Genomic DNA, 17,505 nt, shown 5'->3' on the forward strand with positions numbered 1-17,505 from the left:
CAGAGTACATTAATTACGACGGGTCGGGAAAAACATAACAGTTCATCAAAGGGCAACGCAAAATCGGAAAAAACGCCTACTTGACAACAGTCAACAAAGAGCGCAGATTTTAGTCAGGAATTTATTTGTGTTAAACACATTTCTTGCATTCTGGTGAATTTTTATTCTAAAAATGCACCTGTTCACATCGATTATATTTATTCAGCACGATTTCTGTTAACGATTGTCTGTTAATGTTAAAAACTTTCTGCACATTTAAAACATATTCTACGTATCTGTGTTTCCTGTGTTCTATTTTTCAGAACATTATTTAACATATTGGCTTTCAAAAGGGTGTGAGGAGACAAAAGGGACAATTTCAAAGAAGTGGTGGGGACATGTCCCCAGTGTAAATGACACCTATCCCCTTATGGTTTACCCGTGCAGCATTAGTTTGTAATAATAAAAGGTCAGTAGGGTTGATGCAGTCTGCCTTTAGAAATGGGCTGTGTTCGAAGGCCGTTGATTCAAATCTATACTCATGATGGAAATCAATATTAATAACAATTATTTTTCAGCCTCCCTCAACATACCAAGCCTGAACATACAGTAGATGTAAGGCGTGCTTAGGCAGTCCACTCAACCCCCAGCAGTACTGTGATCCGGTGACCAACAGTAGAAAAATGTGGTTCAACTAGCCTGCTCCCAGCTGACTGAAAGAAATTGCAGACCTTTCCAGACATCTTTTGGCCTGAAATTCAATTATGTTAACAAAAGGACACTCATGCAGGTTTGTATATAATAAAACAACTACGTGTGCCATATTCAGAAGGCAAGATGCAACCAAAAGGCACAATTTGGAATCAATGTGTGCAATTTGGATAGCCAAATCCTGCATCATTCACCACATCCTTGTAGCCTTTTGTCAAACAATGTCAAGGGATTGGCTAGATTTGTACATACTGTAGGTCCTTTGTGTGGCAATGTTTGTGATCTATTTCCATAGTGTGTTTATCGTAATAAACAAAAGCACGGTAATAAACAAAAGTTTGAAAAGAGCAATATTCAATTATCATTAGAAGCATCATGCAATCCTTTAAGGAATAGTTTGATATTTTGGGAAATACACCTACTCGCTTTTTGGCGGATAGACAGATGAGACGAGTGATACGACTCTCATATCTGTTTGGCATAAGGGTACAGATAACAAATATTCACGTAAACTTATGTCAGATTTCAGACTCAAATAGAATACGAAGCACCAGGAGGGAAACTGGCAATTCTCTCTCACAGGAGAGAGACACACACACATACACACTCCCTTAATAATCTACCTGAAACAAAGAATAAGTTCAAAAAGAAAACCAGTACAGCCTTTGAAAGTAAATAAACACCTAAATCACAGAGTGACTCATTCCAGCTGCACATTCAGCCTTTGTCAGTAAACCTGTGGGCGTGTCTAGGGTGAGGCTTTTAGAAGTACAGGTGAGACAGGTGGCTGTCAAAGTTACAGTCTGTCTGGACTCTACACCAGCAATATCTTACACACACATCCCTGCATACAGACTGCGACAGCCCGCCAAGGTAAGACTGTCAGAGGTTAATATGGGATGTACTGAAAAGAGGATTTGATACTACAGATTCAGATTTTGTGCTTCTTAAGTTTGAAGCCAATCAACAATGCATTAAATGCTTTCACAGGAAAGGATTGGTAGTTATTAGAAAGTTGAGATAGAGGAAGGCAAAGTCTCAAGGATAGAATATTCATCTGTTTTTTTTATACTTTAAAACTCACATTAAACAACTGTTAATGAAGCTTATATTGTGGGCTGAAAGGTGTGTTTGGCTGATTTGGGGTCAGACTGAAAATCAGAAGGGAAAAAAACATTCAGTTGAACTCTTGAGCTCTGAATGAAGAAGCTGTTTTTCTCAACAGCTGTTGTTTTCACTTATTGGCTTTCTCTGAAGTAATGAGTTAATGATTGGGTAATTTTCCACTTCTGAATGACACCCTCTTTTGTCAACCGGTCATTAACATGCATCATGAGAGTCAGGTTTGACCAGCTTAGATGCCACCTGAGTCAGTATGTACCTGTGACTCAGGGTGTTTCAGGGTGTTAACTTGAAAGACCATCCTGCTTGGCATCTGGATGAGCGGGTTTTATCGAACACAACATGGGTGATCAGCTCTCTAGGAAACTACCAGCTGATATGATAATATAATAAGACCAGGTTAATAAACACGATTTATAAAAAACAAAATATATATATATATATATATATATATATATATATATATATATATATATATATATATCTGTTTTTGCAAAGGAACCCACCAAACTGTAGGGCTGGGTAACGTTACGTCCAATACCAGTACCCTTAAAGTGATATGATACAAATATTGTATATCTGAACAGCCAACTCTGTGAAATACACCACATTAAACTTTACCACACCACAGACTATAGGGGTTGCATCTTCTGCAGTAGAGGGATGTTGAATCAAATCGAACACTTGCAGGGATTGGCTGTGAGCAAAACCATGCGTATTGTATTTTATTTCTAAATCTGGGTACAAAAAGGATCCAATCCAGGTATGGTTCGAATGGAGAAGTTTCGATACAACTTATTACTGGGTTATGTCGGTCGATACCATAAAGGTGTTGAGTACCGATACCTAGCCCAACCAAACTGGCTCATTAACTGGGCCAGTTTTTCTCGATCGGTCACAGTCTGTTCTTCCTCCATTAATCCACTCCCAGACACCTAACCTCAGTGAAGAAACCAGAGAAAGCACACACCATGGGAGCTGAGGCCATGTTCCTCTTACAGAGGATGTATTGTTTGATCAGCAGCCTCTAACCTTCCCCCTTTGGGCTTTTAAAATCTTAAGGAAGCCACACTCCAACAATGTGTCCATCAGCAGCCTTATGTCTGGCTGATGACAGAAACAATAGCTGAGAAACGATTTCAGTATTGGGCCTACTTTTTCAATTAAGCTCTTTTCTGATCATCTATTTGTTTCATAGTGATAGAAACACCGTTGTGAATGAATATTTTTTTTTTTTACATTCCTACTTTTTTTCAAGGATCCTGACTGCACCATGACTGCTGCAGACACTTTGAAGTGCTTCTCCAAGCATTATTTGTTTTCACTCATTGAGATAGAAAACATGTCAAACTATCATAGAAGAACAGAACACTGATGCAGCTGGAAACAACTGTTTCCTTGACCGAACTGAACGCAACACGCCCAAACTTTCCAATAAATGTTGCACCAGCTGCTTATAGCATAGTGGGACACACAGCCAACATGTGAATAAACAACTCAGCCAGTTATCCGAGACCAGTGCTTCAGCCCTGTCAATCAGCTTTTACCTTAGCTCTTTATCAAAATAGACATATAGATTGCTTCAGATAATCAGGCTGGAAGAAACGAACCGTAAAATGTTAAAGAGTTAACTCTTTTCAAGTGATGTATTTCCCTAATTCCCTATTCATCCAGTCATCACTTTTGAAATGAAACTTGATGATGAGCTTGCTCAACAGATTTGAGATAGATTAGTGCGAGGCAGCAGTAACACACTCTTTGGTATGTGACAAACGGAGAAGCATGCAGCTCGGTCACATTCCTGCACCAACATATGGGTGTGTGTCTGTGTGTCTTTGTGTGTTCTTTGTAGTCTACATTTAGGGACACATTTCAGACTAAACACCAATTAATTGGGGATAGGTTATCCAATTAAGGGCAAAGGTCATGTCACAAATTGGGGAAAAGCCGACTTTCAGGCCAGTGGTTAAGGTTACATGACAGTCAAGCAAGTGTGTGTTTGTGTGGGGAAAATAAATGCTTAGTCATGCTAGAGTGTGTTTTGTGTTTATATGGAAAGAGATAGATGAAGGAAAAAGGGAGACAAAACAAGAAGAGAGAACTATAGAGAGGTAGAGTTGTGTGCATCTTTTTTCCGGTTCATCCTGTATGGGAAGTTTAAACTCTTCTGTTAATATGATAGAAGTTTATACATCTTATATATAAGGCATTCTATCTTACTTACTCAACTATACACAGTGCTAACAGTCATGAGATAGCTGTATGAATCTCCAATTATACAAATAAGTGTTTCTCTCCAATTAGTACAAATTGAAGTGCAAGCGATGTGTTACTTTCAAGTTCTAATTACATTAATAATAATAAAAAATAAAAAACATTTAGTTCTCTCCCAACACATTTGTTCCACACTCTATTGTACCCTAATTATGAAGTTATAAGAAGGCAGTGTTTGGTAATTTGTGGGTCGGATTGGTCTCACGTGACATGAATACTAATTATGTTTTAATCAGGTCATGTCGCACACGGAGAGATTTTACTCATCAGTCCTGAGCTGTAGAGTAATAACTAATTACTGTAGATCATCTGGACTGACAGGACTGTTATTATAGACAGACATTCAAAACCCTTAATTCGACTCCATTTCTATTTATTATTTTGTTGACCAAGGAGTTAGCATTTTCATTAATCGTTGGGTTTAATTATGAACAATAAGTCTTTTTTGTAAGAGTCAGTCCTGAAATTTTATATCAAATGAAACGTTGTTTTTGATAGTATTTATGTTTGGCAATTTTTTAGCAATAGCCATTCGATGTAGCTTATATACCTTGGTTTTTTTATTGTCAGTGGCGGAGTCGGCCTAACACTGATGAGCAGTATAGTAAAATGAGAAAGAAATCAGAGGGGATTTAGATGTCGAGGTATAAGGACTTTTCTGATAAATCATCATCTAAATATTAAAAATAAAAAAACATACATCCCTGATTCCTTTCAGCCGTCTTCATAACATAACAAAAAAAACCTGAACTGAAACCTGTCAGCCATCACACCCAAGACAGAGTCCCGCCCAGGCGTTTTACATTAGGAATACTGACAAAAAACATCCATACAACGCATTACAATACCTTGTGCTAACAACTAATCCATCACCTTGGACTCGATATGCGTCAGTCAGAGATGACAGGCATTTTCATCAGAGAGCCTGACAGATGTTTTTAGTCAGGCTCTGGCTCCATCAGGTGGCAGTAAGCAGCACCACATTTTGTCTCATGAGGGGGAGAGGGAACGGGAAAGTCTTGTTACAGTACTAAGAAAGATCCTAGGTCTGTTTCATATGGTATTTTGTATTCATTATTCAGTGATAATAAGGAGGAGCAGCATTCGTAACAATCTGTTTCTGTCTGTGTCTCTCTCTCTCTCTCTCTCTCTCTCTCTCTCTCTCTCTCTCTCTCTCTCTCTCTCTCTCTCTCTCTCTGCAGCACAATGAGTTCGTCTGGAAAAAAAGAACCTCCTCCCTACATCATACCAGGTAAACCTGAACACACCATGCTTGTTCCAATTATATATCCATGGCTAACACACCTCATCATCATCATCATCATCATCATCATCATCATCATCATCATCATCAGATTGTCTCATTAACTCTTGTTTCTGTCTCTCCTCCTCTGGTATTTCTCTTTCTTTTCTTTTCTTCTTGTCCAGTCGATGGTCAGGGTCAGAAGGATGTGACAGTTTACCACGTCCACACTCCATTCAACCCTCCGTCCAACTCGGACAGCGCCGCTAATTCCACGCAAGGTAAACTCACACCTGATGTAACACTTCCTAGAAACGCACATCAAAAACCTTACCTACAATTTACCTTATTACATAGTCAATTAACTTCCTCTCTCATCTCCTCATCCTCTCTTTCTCGCAACCCTCCTTCCTCTTGTGTCCCCCTCCCCTTCTCCCTCTATATCAGTGTACACCAGCGGAGGAGGCGGCGCCGGTTCAGGTCTCCCATCTGGAGATGGCAAAACTAGGTTTGTGAGCTACGACGGAGCGCTGGGGCATTCTGCCGGCATGGCCACCTGCACATCCTGCCAGCAGCAGGTCATGACCAACGTCACCTACAAGGCCGGGACATACGCTTGGCTGATGTGCTTACTCTTCATCTGCTGCGGGTGAGTGTGTGTTCGTCAGACTTTTGGCATGAGCACACTAACCTGTTTGGGGGAGTGTTGGGCCCCTACAGATCATACATACATCTCTTTTGGCTCCAAGTTTCCATAAGGTTCAGTGCACACAGAAGACTTATGCAGGACCTTCCAGTTGGTACTTTAGTGGGGTAAAATCCCTAACAAAGTTTCAATAATCAAACGAAAGCTGACACACAGTAACTCTTTGGGTTTTTGAAGCCTCTGCTTTGAAATCAGCTCGGATGGTTTTAATGTAATGTGAACGTGTCCCTCCCCTTCACCAAAAGTTCTCAAAGTGTGCATTGTCCATGTTGTCTAAACAGTCAAAAATATACACATCTTACATACAATAAGAGTGTATGTACCAAGTGGAAACCAAAACTAGACAAACATTTGTAGAGTGGTATATTAGACCTTGTTGCCACTTTAAATCTAAAGTATTTTAGATTTCCCTGTCCTCATATGAAGTGAATATGACAAGGAGACTGAGTACAGTTACAACATCTCGGTGCAGTGGATAAATATACGGTGGTTTATCCAACAAAAAAAAAAGTTTATTTTCTTCAAATTGAGGGTCTAGGATAGAGGGTTGTATCATTAGAAAGAGATGAGACAAAGTTGTAATAAGGACTGTATGAAAATCATGATTAGTAAGGTGGGGGTCCGAAAAGGGGGGAGGATATTTATGTCTTTTTGATTTTGACAGCAGATCTCTTGCACAAATTAAAATTTCATGCAGGATTTACATTAGTAAACAACAAATGATCAAAACTACAAATGCATAATGGTCAAAACTAATTCTTGCTACAGCTACATGACACTAACTGTGTGTGTGTGTGTGTGTGTGTGTGTGTGTGTGTGTGTGTGTGTGTGTGTGTGTTTTGCAGGTTAGTCCTTTGCTGCTGTCTGATTCCTTTCTTCCTGAAAAGCTTCAAGGATGCGTACCACACGTGCCCCCGCTGCAACAGAGTGCTCTACGTTGACAAGAAGAAATGCTGTAAATGACAAACATGAGGGCAGAAATGGACCCATAAAAATATAACATCTTGTTAACTTTCTCTTATCAGTTGCATCATTGTTAAGAAACTGACAAAGGTCACAGTTATAATGTAGCTTATTTTTATGGATGAGCCATTGCATTTGCACAAAAACATATTATCAGCAATAAACTGGGAGTAATTGTGTTGTCAGAGCTTAAAGGCACAATATGTAATGTTTTAACAATGTATAGACTAATACAAAAGTTATCCATCAGAAACACTGCCCTCTGCCTGTATTTTCTTTTTTTCTTTTTCTTTTGATCAATCAGGGTGTTTTGGGGGTGTAACCCCAGCCAATAACAATGCAGAGCTTATGCAGCCCTCTCATTCCCAACCGCCACTTCGCCCGTCAGCGTCTCATATCTAGAGGCCCTCAGGGAGGGCGCCTGGCTTTGAAGCAAATTGAACATAGTGGCCAAACAGTGAAAGTACATCTCCCTGCCCGTCACATGATGCCCTCTGGACAAAAAAGACTTTTTCCCACAGACTTCAATGTTGAACGAGGCATCTCATTACATGTTCTGCCTTTAAATATCATGTGCACGCTTTTTTTTAAAGATCTGGCAAGTTAAATCAAGCACTTCCCATGCACTTTTTGGGAGCAGTTTTATTTTTGTCACATTCCTTTTCATAAACTTCTGCATACAGTATGTCGTTAAAATAAAGGCTTGTAAATAAACTCTATCAAATACTTTATGTTTCAAGGGATTGCTTATTTGAAATTTGAACAAACCATTCCATTTGAATATTTTTTAAGGTCACAAATAAACAGTGAAAATGATCTGTTGATAGTCATACCAGCAACATAACTGCACCTTTCACTACAGTTTCATATGTCCATAGCCATCTGTAAAATATGTCACAGACATGAAAAAGATTTAAATTTAATTTTTTTTGTCAAAACGTAATATAAATAAAACCAGAGAACAATGTGACCATGAGGACAGAGAGGTTAAACACAGGGAAGACCATGATGTACAGTATCCAGGAAATCAACACAAAGGACACACTAGAAGTTGCGTGGGATCCATTATAATGCAGGACACGCACACACGCAGGCAGGCACACACACACACACACACACACACACAAACGCACACAGGCACACGCATGCACGCACGCACACAGACACTCTCTCTCTCTCACACACACACCCTCTCTCTCTCTCTCTCTCTCTCTCTCACACACACACCCTCTCTTTCTCTCTCTCTCTCTCTCTCTCCCTCTCACACAGACACACCTGCTCTCTCTCTCTCTCTCTCACACACACACTCTCTCTCTCTCTCTCACACACACCCTCTCTTTCTCTCTCTCTCTCTCACACAGACACTCTCTCACACACACACAGACACACCCGCTCTCTCTCTCTCTCTCTCTCTCTCTCTCTCTCTCTCACACACAGACACTCTCTCTCTCTCTCTCACACACACACACCCTCTCTTTCTCTCTCTCTCTCTCTCTCACACAGACACTCTCTCACACACACACAGACACACCCGCTCTCTCTCTCTCTCTCTCTCTCTCTCTCTCTCTCTCTCTCTCTCTCTCTCACACACACACAGACACTCTCTCTCTCTCTCTCACACACACACACACACACAATAAATTGTGGCATATATTGATGTAGAAATACTTTATTTTAAAAGTCCTGAATTCAAAGTGTAAAAGTTCAGAAGTATTATCAGCAACATGCATTCAAAGTAGTAAATGTAATATTATTACAGAAGATATGTGGAGCCAATATGAGATACTTTGTATACCACTGGGTTGATTAGTAGTATAGTACTGTGTTATATAATATAAATATAGTATGTTTTTATGTATAAAGTCGTTGTAGTTGTAGCAAATGTAGTTGAGTAAAAAGTACAATATTTCCTTCTGACATTTAGTGGAGTAGAAGTAAAAAGTAGCAAAAAATAAGGCAATACTTAAGTAAAGTATAAGTACCTAAAACTGTACTCACAGTAAGTACCGTAGCTACTTAAGTAAAAGTACTTAGTTACTTTTCACCCTAATTGTGACAAACTGTGCAGCTTTAATACAAATACTTTTGCCAACAGGTCCCTTGTGTGTATTTAATTATGAATGAGTGTCTCTGTGTGTGTGTGTGTGTGTGTGTGTGTGTGTGTGTGTGTGTGTGTGTGTGTGTGTGTGTGTGTGTGTGTGTGTGTGTGTGTGTGTGTGTGTGTGTGTGTGTGTATGTGTGTGTAGTGTATTGCTTGGGTTGTGTTTGTAGGAGTCATTTTGGTATGAATTTTGCTTGTCCATAAATGCAATAAATAAGCTCCATTTAATAGAACAAAACCTGGCTACGGCCAAAACCATCCCGATGATGCTTTCCAAGAGAATCCTTGAATCGTGTGTGTGCTCAAGGCCATTGTGCAACAACATTGATGATTTTACATATGAGTTGAACATTAATGTCATAACCAGGTCAAGTTTGTAAATGAGAAGTTGTTCTCAAACAGTTTACCTGGATAAATAAAGGTTTAAAAAAAAAATGTCTAGCAGGGGCTTGAATGTGCACACGAGCGACGTCTGACTCCACACAGTTTGGGGAATCCAGCAGTGGACAAATACTGTGCGCAACCCTGCAAACCGTGGACCCCTTACTCCGAAAACTTCACCAATAACAGTGGCAAAGTAGCGAAGTACAATAAGTAACTGTGGAACAGCAGAGAGAGAGAGCACAGCTGCACTGTGTTAGCTGCTCCAAATCCTGTTCAAGTTACTTGGCAAACGAATGAACTACTAGATCTATAATCTAGCAGCAACTGCTCATCAGTTAGTGGAATGTATACACTGTTTACACTGTTTACTGGCTATATTAGCCCATATGCACAACCCCTCCCTCCCTCCTCCCCCCAGCCTGGACTGAGGTCTAACTTAATACTTGAACAATGGCTGTAGCCCTCTTACTTCAAATGTGTCTATCCTACGGTCAACTTTATTCCCTTATAATGCCCATATTTAATGCAGTCTCTTTTTTTAACTTTAAATCCTTGCACTGCTATATAGTTATTTTTTTATGTTTTATTACTATGTCTACATTATTCTTGTATATTGTCCATATGTAATGCTGGTCTCTAGACTTTATCCTTGCACTACTGGAATTATTTGCACTACCACCATGACACACGCTCTCATAGAGCACCTTACCATACAGACTGAATCACAGGGTCAGTCCCTGCCCTGTCACTGCAACATGTGTCTCATGCTTATACATCCCTTAGTACATTCATGTGGATTTTTGTATTTAGCATCTTTTCTTTTATTGTTCATATTATTCATGTGGATTTGTTATGTTATCATCCTGTTTATGATCTATATGAATGTTGTGTGTGATGTCTTTTAGCTACTGGGACCTTGAATTTCCCCTTGGGGATCAATAAAGTATCTATCTATCTATCTATCTATCTATCTATCTATCTATCTATCTATCTATCTATCTATCTATCTATCTATCTATCTATCTATCTATCTATCTATCTATCTATCTATCTGTCTGTCTGTCTGTCTGTCTGTCTGTCTGTCTGTCTGTCTGTCTGTCTGTCTGTCTGTCTGTCTGTCTGTCTGTCTGTCTGTCTGTCTGTCTGTCTATTGTGTGTCATTGGGCTGTTCCTGTCCCGCTCTCTTTGGAACAACTTTGTTCTCCTTGATGAAAACTCAGCCATGGAAGGCTTGTATCATGTGGACGCGCCGACAGTTTTGTTGTCATTACTTAGAATTCCTCATAGGAGCGACAGAAACTATGCACTATTACTTAATTTTTAAGGAATATCTGAATAATAGTCTGAATAACGTAATGCACACAGCAGACTATAGGGCAGGTATATTTTTTTCTTTAAATGTTGTGATGGCATGAGAGATGGCAGAGATTTAAAGATTTAAAGATGAGCTGAAATCTTTCTAAAACACACATAAGCTATTAAAGTCCAGGGGTTTATAAATGATTTAAAGTTAAAATAAGAATGCATCATTGACTTGAATGCTACATGTACAAAGAGGTTACTTCCCCAAAACAGAAGACACAAAAGAGGAGGCAAGAGTAAATCCTGCCTACATGTGTGTTGACTGAGCAGGATAACATTAAATGGTAAAGGTTAATTTACTGGATAATACATATTTAAAAGGCAATACAGAATGCCTGAATTTTGTGTTTTCCTTGACATAAATAAAGACATTTCCATTATAAATTGATGTAGAAAAGGCAAGGCAAGGCAAGGCAGCTTTATTTATATAGCACATTTCAGCAACAGGGCAATTCAAAGTGCTTTACATAAAACATGAAAGAGCATTCAGAAAACAATTAAAAACAATTTAAAAACATTCAAAGTCAAGAATAAAATTTACAGTGCAGTATAAGAATAAAAAAAAAAAAATGAAACAATTTAAAAACATTAAAACAGTTAAACTTTTAAAAGCAGATAAAATAGGTCATTTAAAGAAAGGCAAGATCAAAAAGATAGTTCTTCAGCCTTGATTTAAAAGAACTGAGAGTTGAAGCGGACCTGCAGTTTTCTGGGAGTTTGTTCCAGATATGTGGAGCATAAAAACTGAACGCTGCTTCCCCCTGTTTAGTTCTGACTCTGGGGACAACAAGTAAGCCTGTCCCAGACAACCTGAGAGGTCTGGGTGGCTCATAGTGTAGTAGCAGATCAGAAATGTATTTTGGCCCTAAACCGTTTAGTGATTTTTAAACCAGCAAAAGTATTTTGAAATCAATTCTTTGAGGCACTGGAAGCCAGTGTAGAGACTCCAGTACTGGAGTGATGTGATCCACTTTCCTGGTTTTAGTGAGGACTCGAGCAGCAGCGTTCTGAATCAGCTGCAGCTGTCTAATTGATTTTTTAGGGAGACCTGTAAAGACACCGTTACAGTAGTCAAGTCTACTGAAGATAAAAACATGGACAAGTTTTTCCAAATCCTGCTGAGACATAAGTCCTTAAACCCTTGATATATTTTTAAGGTGATATGTCTTAATGTGGCTTTTAAAATTCAGGTCTGAGTCCATTCTGGCTTTGTCTGTTGTTTTAAACATTGTCGTTTGAAGCTGAGCACTGACTTTTAATCGTTCCTCTTTAGCTCCAAAAACAACCACCTCAGTTTTTTCTTCATTTAATTTAAGAAAGTTCTGGCACATCCAGTCATTAATTTGTTCAATGCTCTTATTCATTTGTTGTATTGGGCTATAGTTCCCTGGTGATAAGGTTATGTAAATTTGTGTGTCATCCACATAACTATGGTAACTTATTTTGTTGTTTTCCATAATCTGAGCCAGTGGAAGCATGTAGATGTTGAACAGAAGAGGCCCCAGAACAGAGCCTTGGGGAACTCCGCACGTCATATTTGTATGCTCAGATGTATAATTACCTATAGACACAAAGTAGTCCCTATTCTTTAAATAGGATTCAAACCACTTTAGTACTGAGCCAGAAAGACCAACCCAGTTTTCCAATTGGTCAAGTAATATGTCATGGTCGACAGTATCAAATGCAGCACTGAGATCAAGTAATACTAAGACTGAAATTTTGCCACTATCTGTGTTCAAGTGGATGTCATTAAAGACTTTAACAATAGCCGTCTCAGTGCTGTGGTGTGGTCGAAAACCTGACTGAAAGGCATCAAAACTGTCGTTTAGTGATAAGAAAAGGTTGAGTTGTTGAAAAACCGCTTTTTCTATGATTTTACTTAAAAATGGAAGGTTTGATATTGGCCTATAGTTGCTCATTAGTGACGTGTCTAGATTGTTCTTTTTTAGGAGTGGCTTGATGACTGCAGTTTTTAGGGCCTGTGGGAAAGTAACTGAGAGCAGAGATGTGTTTACAATCTGTAGAAGATCAGAAGCCAAACAATTCAAAACATTTTTGAAAATGTTGGTAGAATATCAAGGCAACAGAAGGAGGTTTTCAGATGTTGTATAATGTCCTCCAGGTTTTTATGGTTGATCATATGAAATTGTGTCATGTTGGAATTTGTTTTGCGTGCACACTGTGACAACACATATCCTGTACTTGATATGGAAGCACTGACTGTTTGTCTAATTTTCTGAATTTTGTCTGTGAAGAAGGAGGCAAAGTCATTGCAAGCCTTGGTAGACAACAGTTCAGATGCTACTGGTACTGGAGGGTTTGTTAATCTATCGACAGTAGCAAACAAAGCACGTGAATTATTATTGTTTCTGGCGATAATGTCAGAGAAAAAGGACCGCCTTGCATTCCTTAGTTCCAAATTATAAATGCAAAGTCTCTCTTTATAGGTGTTATAATGGACTTGGAGATTAGTTTTTCGCCAACTGCGTTCAGCTTTTTGACACTCTCTTTTTTCTGTTCTCACCCCTACAAAATTTTTCCATGGAGATCTTTTCTTACCAGAGACAGTTTTGACCTTAGTGGGAGCAATGGCATCAATAACATTCGTAATTTTACAGTTGAAATTATCTACAAGCTCAGTGACTGAGGCCCCAGTGAGGGTGGGTGTAGAGGAGAAAAGCTGAATGAATGATTCACTGGTGTTTTCAGTGATATATCGTTTTCTGATTAATTTAGTTTGAACACTTTTGGGCACAGAGATAGTGCCGTTAAAGAAAACACAGGAATGATCAGAGAGAGCAACATCAGTCACCACGAAACTTGGAAATGTTCAGACCCTTGGAGATAATCAAGTCCAGTGTGTGCCCCTTATTGTGCGTGGGCTGTGTCACATGCTGAGTCAGTCCATAGCTCTCAAAAACACAACACAGTTCTTTGGTCCCTCGGTCCTGGGGGTTGTCAACATGAATGTAAAAATCACCAGCAATAATTACACGGTCAAAGTTAATACAGATTATAGACAGCAGTTCAGTAAAGTCGTCAAAGAAGGATGTACAGTATTTAGGTGGCCTGTAGATATTTAGAAGTATAGCTTGAGGGGAGGATCTTAGCTGAAGAGCCACACATTCAAAAGAAGCAAAATTTTCGTAAGATATTTGCGTACATTGGAATGAGTCATTAAACAAAATGGCGACTCCACCTCCTTTCTTATTCACTCTATTCTCACTCATATAGGCCCAACTCCTCCTGGAGTATAACTCCCATCCATCTTGTCTTGGTGAAAAACTAAATAAATATTCCAAATAAAGTGGATGAATTAAAAGGCAAAGGCAGAGCAGGATACCCAGGGCTCGGTTTACACCTATCACCATTTCTAGCCACTGGTGGACCATAGGCAGGCTGGGGGAACTAATATTAATGTTAAAAAACCTCATAAAGTGAAATTTTCATGCCATGGGACCTTTAACACATAAGCAATAGCTCACGACAGGCCCCAGGGCATTGTTCGTCATCATCATAATAGGAAAGTTATAATCACATTCCAATTTAAAAATATATTTATTAATACAAAGGCTGTGGTAGGGAAACACTGTAATCACTGTAGATCCTTGGAGTAAACGTGTCAATGAGAGATGGCAGATATTTTCATCTGAGCCTTGACAGATGTTTTTAGTCAGGCTCTGGCTTCATCAGGGGGCAGAAAACAGCATCAAAGTTGTCTCACAAGCATAAGAGGGGATGGGAAAGTCTTACAGTTACAGTACTGAAAAAGATCTTTGGTATCTTTCATATGGTATTAGTATATTTTATGTTTGCTGCTGATGAAAGAGGAGCACCATTTTTCACAATCTGTTTCTAGATGGATAGATAGATAGATAGATAGCACTTTATTGTCCGTTTACACGGAAATTTGTGTTGCAATACAAGATCCAACAATCACCACACAACAACCTAAAAACAAAGGCTATAAACATAGAGACATCAATAAAACATAGATACTTAATTAATATGTGGGGGGCTGCCCTGCAAGAGTGGTCATAAATAACCATACATATATATAGACAAGGTAAAAAGGGTGAGATTAAAAATTGGGGGGGGAGTATCACTTCTTTGCTTTCCTGTGTTGATTCAACAGAGATATTGACAGAGGAACAAATGAGTGTTTATATTTGTTCTTTCTGCAGTCTGGGACCCTATAGCGCCTCCCAGAGGGCAGGAGTTGATACTCCCCATGCAACACATGGGAGGAGTCCTGGGAGAGTCTGACAGTATGCAAAATGTGGCTTTCAGTGAACTTGTTCTCCACTGAACGTCCTACCAATTTGGAACAAATCCTCAGGAGCTGCAGAATCCTGGCATTCAGATGGACTGTGAGGCCCCCAAACCACACTGCGCCTCCATACTGTAGGATACTTTGAATTGTTGACACAAAAAAAAGAAACAGGATTTCGCTGCTCGCTCCGAATGACCTAAGTCTCTTTAAAAAGTAGATTCTCTGCTGTACTTTGCTGCAGATATAGTCTACATGATAGGTCCAGGAAAGGTCACTGTCCACGTGCACTCCAAGGTATTTGAAGGATGAATTTTGTTTTATGGTTTGATTGTTAATGATTATTGGTGTAATGTGACACTGAGAGGTGCCGAAGATAATCTCCTCAGTTTTTTGTGTATTGAGGATGAGGGCATTTAAATCACTGTCTGTGCTCTCTCTCTCTGCAGCACAATGAGTGCATATGGACAAACAGAACCTCCTCCCTACATCATACCAAGTAAACCTGAACACACCACGCTCACAATCATCATCATCATTATCAGATTGGCTCATTAACTCTTTTTTTTTGTTTTTCTCTTTCTTTCCTTTTCTTCTTGTCCAGTTGATGGTCACGAGGATGAACACATTTACTACATCCCAGTGGACCCTCCCTTTAACTCACCGGAGAGTGCCTCTAATTCCATGCGCGGTAAACTCACACCTGATGTAACACTTCCTGGAAATGCACATCAAAAATCGTACCAACAGTTTATTCTATTACAGTCAATTCACTTTTTCTATCATCCTCTCTTTCTTCCTCCCTCCCCTATCTGCCCCTCCTACCTCTTGTCTCTCCTCCCCTTTGTGTTCCTACTCTTCTTCATCCTCGGGTTTGTGTGTGCTTCAGGGCACTTGTCCAACTTTTGGCATGGCAAAATGAACCTATATGGGGGCTGTTGGACTCCTACAGATCTTACTAGGAGCAGTTTTAGAGTCAGTGGAGGTCCTGGGTTTAGCCCTAAAAACTTTGAATGAGTCTGGGGTTTTATGCATGAATTATTATCATTATTATTACTTCAAACACATAATCTTGCCTTCTTTAACATACACTGACACTCACTGGCCAACTTTTATTGTAATGCAATCCAATACAACTGATCTTCCACAACTTCTACATTTAAATTATCCCAAATGTTACTAACGATGTTCAAACCCAGAGAAATCTGTCAGTTTAATCAAGGACAGTGTGTCATTCAGACGTCATATAACCTTTAACCCCTGTAATTGCTCTACATTCCCACACACATGAAACACCAGATGATGTCAGAGAGTAATTGTAAATCATACAATGTCACAGAATTATACTCAGTAACAATACAGCATTTGTTCTGCCATACAGCATTAGTTTTTCATTAATTTCATTCTATTTTGCAGTAATTAAGTAGGGACCTAATTTGAGCCATCTTACTAAAATGCGCTACGAAGATAATGCTACATGCTAAGACGAGTGGCTCCTGTTGAACTAGTTAGAAAATGTCCTACTTGAAATCAGCCAGTGCAAACCCCAGACCAACAACATTTTTATGCTGTATAAATTATGATTATTAATAGTGTTTTTGTACAGTTTGATCTAAATGACAAATGCATAATGGTCAAAACAAAGAAAATCATTGCATACAGCTACACGACACTAACTGTGTGTGTGTGTGTGTGTGTGTGTGTGTGTGTGTGTGTGTGTGTGTGTGTGTGTGTGTGTGTGTGTTGCAGACTATTCTTGAGCCTGCTTCCCTGGTTTCTGCTTCCGCTTCCTTTCTGCGTTAAATGCTTCAAGGATGCACACCACACGTGTCCCCACTGCAACCAAGTGCTGCACATTGACAAGAAGAAATGCTGTTAAAAATAATGAAAAGGTAGCTTGCCCTGCCTACCCCCCTACTTCTGACACCCTTTCTCTGCTCTGAACACACCCATCTTTAAGCTCGACCTTCACTTCTCAACACACCTGTAAACTGTTGTGCCTGTATCTTGCACGATTGTGACATTATTGCTGTGACAAGATCTGTCCATAGACAGACATGAAAAAAATGGCGTTCCAGCCAATAATCGACAAGAAGGATTTGGGGGTGGGGGGGTTAGTGCACGGAAGGGAGGGAGGGGCGAGCTAGCCTCGTTTTGTTTGAAAATACTTCAAACGTCAAAAAGAAGTAACGTCACCCAACATCGCTTAGAGCACCTTTAAACCACCTCTGTGGTAGTTCCTGCTACAGTAGGTGTCTTCAGGACCACATTTTGCCATAATGAAATACACATAAGGTGAAAGCAATACCAGCGTCACTGTTGGGGCTGGTAAACATATTATTAAATATCAAAAACATCTCTATTATCATTTAACTTCTGCATATGAAGGC

General features: G+C 39.4%; 1 protein-coding gene across 1 annotated transcript; it reads left to right on the forward strand.

The window, feature by feature from the left end:
* The first annotated feature begins 1,505 nt into the window (after positions 1-1,505).
* litafd (LITAF domain containing) lies at positions 1,506-16,037 on the forward strand. Its single transcript, XM_028599129.1, has 8 exons — positions 1,506-1,563; positions 5,289-5,338; positions 5,515-5,610; positions 5,777-5,978; positions 6,881-6,990; positions 15,030-15,113; positions 15,720-15,823; positions 16,005-16,037. The coding sequence occupies exons 2-8, from the start codon at positions 5,293-5,295 to the stop codon at positions 16,035-16,037; spliced, it is 675 nt and encodes a 224-aa protein (XP_028454930.1). The 5' UTR covers positions 1,506-1,563; positions 5,289-5,292.
* Positions 16,038-17,505: the final 1,468 nt, after the last annotated feature.

Source organism: Perca flavescens, chromosome 15 (assembly GCF_004354835.1).
Source record: "Perca flavescens isolate YP-PL-M2 chromosome 15, PFLA_1.0, whole genome shotgun sequence".
In the NCBI taxonomy this organism is placed as follows: Eukaryota; Metazoa; Chordata; class Actinopteri; order Perciformes; family Percidae; genus Perca; species Perca flavescens.